The sequence below is a fragment of the Psammomys obesus genome, unplaced genomic scaffold (assembly GCF_907164565.1).
Source record: "Psammomys obesus unplaced genomic scaffold, mPsaObe1.curated_primary_1811, whole genome shotgun sequence".
In the NCBI taxonomy this organism is placed as follows: domain Eukaryota; kingdom Metazoa; phylum Chordata; class Mammalia; order Rodentia; family Muridae; genus Psammomys; species Psammomys obesus.
This window is the reverse complement of record NW_026596051.1, coordinates 19,937,574-19,941,649: the sequence shown is the minus strand read 5'-3', so window position 1 is coordinate 19,941,649 and position 4,076 is coordinate 19,937,574. Positions and strand designations below refer to the sequence as shown.

The 4,076-nt window shown below is 46.2% G+C and overlaps 1 protein-coding gene across 1 annotated transcript; it reads left to right on the top strand.

Annotated features, from left to right (window-relative positions):
* The first annotated feature begins 2,412 nt into the window (after nt 1–2,412).
* Nucleotides 2,413–3,430, top strand: Bloc1s4 (biogenesis of lysosomal organelles complex 1 subunit 4). The gene has a single exon (XM_055624065.1). The coding sequence runs from the start codon at nt 2,430–2,432 to the stop codon at nt 3,075–3,077; it is 648 nt and encodes a 215-aa protein (XP_055480040.1). The 5' UTR covers nt 2,413–2,429; the 3' UTR covers nt 3,078–3,430.
* The last annotated feature ends 646 nt before the right edge of the window (nt 3,431–4,076 follow it).

Sequence of the window (4,076 nt, the reverse complement as noted above, 5' to 3'; positions counted from 1 at the left end):
GTGGCACACACATGTGATTCCAGCACTCATGGAGGCAGAAGCAGGTGGATCTTCGTGTGTTCAAGGCCAGCCTGGTCTACAAAGTGAGTCCAGGGCAGGCAAGACTATACAGAGAAACCCTATGATGGTGAGAACTTTATAACAATGTGCTGTTCTTGCATCCTATTCAATAACTGCACATTACCATACACTTTCAGATAGAAATTTTTAAAGTTAACCTGAATTTACACAACACACACCAGACAATGTGCCACAAACACATAGATCTTCTCCTTTGTCTCACAGAGGAGCTGAACAGTTCCAAAGTACAGACGAAGTCATCCTTCTCTGGATCCTCCAGTTAGTGCAAAGGAATCTCATCCACACAGTCCTCACCAGCTACAGTCCGATCAAGTCATGCTGGGAACCACACCAACACCAATAGATTTTGACCACGATTCTTCAGAAGCTGCAAGGTGCCAGAAAATGATCAGGTCACACACAACAGGAAAAATACACCGTCATGTTTCTTTCTTCAAAACATAGCAGAGCGAGGAGAATCTCTTCTCTGAAACAATTTCCTCTAATGACCGTCATCTTTGAAGACCCAAATGCATTAAGGATCTAAACATGGTGTCGAGGTCACCACCTAGACACCCTAAGAAAGATTGCAAAACCACCCAATGGAACATAAATGCGAGTTCTAATAGGACAGCCACCCAAGGTATGCCTGCGTAAGCCTGGTGTGTTGGAAACCTGAAGAAAACATTTCTTTTATTAACCTCCGTATATGAAAGGCTGACATTCACTGTCTGGATTGTAAGTTTCTCCCAAGCGTGTCTCAGGTTCACAGTGATGGACTTGGGTCAACTGGCCCAAATAGACTGACATGTTGAAGAATGGAAGCAGCTTGTAGTTTTCTCCATTTTTGTCTCTGAAAGTTATTTTTATCTTTCTCTAATTCCTAATTCCCAGTAGGGAAAGAGATCACATAAACTATACCCAGGAAGAGTATGTTTTACCCCTAACCAAACTCCAACTGTCTCCACCACTTTGTCTTTTGTGTGTGGGTGCCTGCCTGTGTATGACTGCATCAAGAGTAAATAGCCCAAGCCTTTCTCAACTTTCTCACTGGGGATCTGGTTTACATTTCCTGATGATGGGGTACAGGTCATTTGTATAAAATATCCACTACAAATCCCTTCAAGACAAGGCTGTCTCTGCCTTTGGCTTGTCTTCACAGGTAGATTCCTAGAGACCTGTCAGACTGCAGGGTACTAAGAGAAAGCATCTGGGATATTTCTAAGAATGCTAAGGATTTTACTCTTATCTTGTTGTTGTTTTTGTTTTGTTTTGTTTCCTGGCAGCACCTTGATGTAATCCATGCTTATAAATTATTATTTCTTTTGTGAAAAGGCTCAGATGAACACGTTTCACTGTCCTTGTATATTTGTTTTTGCAGTTTATTTTGCTATCATTGGTAAAGAAAAGAGGCAGGCAAGATCTTTGCATGAGCTCTGGTGGGTCCCACACAATGGAAGGATGTGAAAGCCTCTCTAAGAAAGTTGTGCACTTACTGTGACCTATATATAGGGCAGAGTGTAGAATGTTCTTCCCACAAGGTGATGACCTTCTAGAACGAATTACATGAACTATGATAAGTGAATACACTTAAAGGCAAGGGCATGAAGGAAATGCCCTGGCATGTCCACATTATCTCTGTAGGAAAGGCAAAGGCCTGCGGGGAATATTCTTGGCTCTTTTCACAAGATCACAGATGATAATAACACCAGCTATATTTCCTTGCTGTACTTATATTTGCTTAAATTGTAAATGTCACCTCATGTTTTACTTGCTTTAATAATAAAAATGAGAAGTGCTGCTTTTTTTTTTTTTTTTTTTTTTCCACTACTCTTGAGCTCAAACGCCTAGCGTCCCCTGATTCCCAGGCAGGTCTTTGGAATATCCTTCCATCTGGAGATTTAGCTTCACTAGCCACAGGACAGGTGGACAAACACAGGTAACCTGGCTGTGAGGATATGCAAGGAGTCCTCCATGGACATCTTTAATCTACTTTATTGTAATTTTACACTATCATCTATCAAGTTACCATCTATCAACCTATCAATCATCTATTTGTCTGTTTGGCCTGAAACTGGCAAGGCTGGCCTTGAACTCAAGAGATCTGTCTGCCCCTGTCTCTTGAGTGCTGAGATTAAAGACTGTGCCACAGCTGGTCTGATCTGTTTATTATCTATCCATTATCTAGCAACAGTACCGCCAGACACTATGAACGCACAGGCAAGGCAGACGGAAGCCGATTGGGTACTGTGGGCATCTGGGCAGGAGGATTAGCCTGTTGGCACGAGCATGACATATTCAGGAGGCGACGGAAGCAGGGTAGCGTGGCATGACGCAATCGCTTAGCGCCGGAAGCGGCCAAGCGGGACATGGAAGAAGGACCCGCGGACCGGACCCTGTCGCGAGAGGTCTCGACTGAGGAGGCCGAACCGCTGGGCGCCGCGTGGAGCGGGGACAGCGGCCACGTATCGCAGAGCCACAGCAGCGCGTCGGGGCCGTGGGAGGATGACGGCCCCGAGGACGCGCCGGGCCGCGACCTGCCGCTGCTGCGCCGCGCTGCCTTGGGCTACGCCTCCAGCTTGCTGCCCGCTACGAGTCCCCGGCCCGAGGTGGAGGCGCTGGACGCCAGCCTGGACGAGCTGCTGGCAAAGGTGGACGAGTTCGTGGGCATGCTGGACATGATTCGCGGAGACTCCTCCCACGTGGTGAGCGAGGGCGTGCCGCGGATCCACGCCAAAGCCGCCGAGATGAGACGCATCTACGGCAGGATCGACAAGCTCGAGGCCTTCGTGAGGATGGTCAGTACCAGCGTGGCCAGGATGGAGGAGCAGGTCACCAAGGCCGAGGCCGAGCTGGGGTCTTTCCCCCGGGCCTTTCGGAGGCTGCTGCACACCATCAGCGTTCCGGCTCTCTTTAAATCGTCGCCCACCGGACCCCAGAGCACAGCCTACGAGCCGCCTGTGCTGTTCCGGACGGAGGACCACTTCCCTAGCTGCGGTGACAGGCCACAGCTCTGAGCCTGCGCCTCTGCCGCAGGAGGACTCCAGTGAGACTCTTGTTCCGAGCATACAGAGATCTTGCTGACTGGTGTATATGATGTCTGGATGTGAAATGTTAAAGTTTATTTTCTGCAAACGACTCGTCCTTATTCAATATCAAAGAGCGTAGATCCCCGTGTCTTTCAGTTCTGATTCGTAAGCTGTTTGGTGGGGGCCCCGGGGAAGCCAACTGAATTAATTTATCTGTGCAATATGGCAGAACTGTTATTTTTATGGCCTTTATTACAGTTAACAGTGTTACCTTGTTAAGATTTATATATTTATATGATCAAAAGTGACCAAGAAATTAAAGCTGTGTTCTTAAATCCTAACAGTGGTTCAGTTTTCTGTACCTTCTGGGATAGATGGTAGATTAGTTAGTATTGTATTCAATTTTCCATAGCATGGATTGTAAGCTAGAGAAAATAAGATCCTTTCTCAAGATAGCAAACTGGGTATTTTGTTGCAGTTCTGAAACTGTATTTGACAGGATTTGAAGACTCAGTTTATCATAGCAAGCATGGTTGTCAGCGTTCTACTTACAACACATTAATTAAAATGTTGAATTTCATTGAAAGATATTTCCTTCTGGAAATTATTTAACATAGTTTGTTTGGAAATAAGCCTGTCATTCACGTTTTTAGTAGTGGAGTAAGAAATGTCAACTTCCTTCTTCAGAAGGCTTGCTTGAAAAACCAACCTTGCTGTTTTCACTTCTCTGTGATTCTTCCCCCTGAGTCCCATGGAATAGCAGGAGGGTTTCTTTCTTTCACTTTTAGGCACATAGAATTCTTGAAGGTCCCTTACCGACAAAGCGCTATTCCCTAAGTTGATTCTCCCAGGTGGTAGCCCCAAGTAAGTACTCAGCTGACTGTCTTGCTCTCTGTTAGGGTGAAATCAGTCACAGAGCCAGCTGTGATGGCACACATTTGCAATCCCAGCACTCAGGAGCCAGGGTAGCCTGGGTTACAGAGTAAG

What these genes read in the sequence shown, in the direction of transcription:
- Bloc1s4 (XM_055624065.1), top strand. Translation starts at nt 2,430, where the DNA reads ATGGAAGAAGGACCCGCGGACCGGACCCTGTCGCGAGAGGTCTCGACT.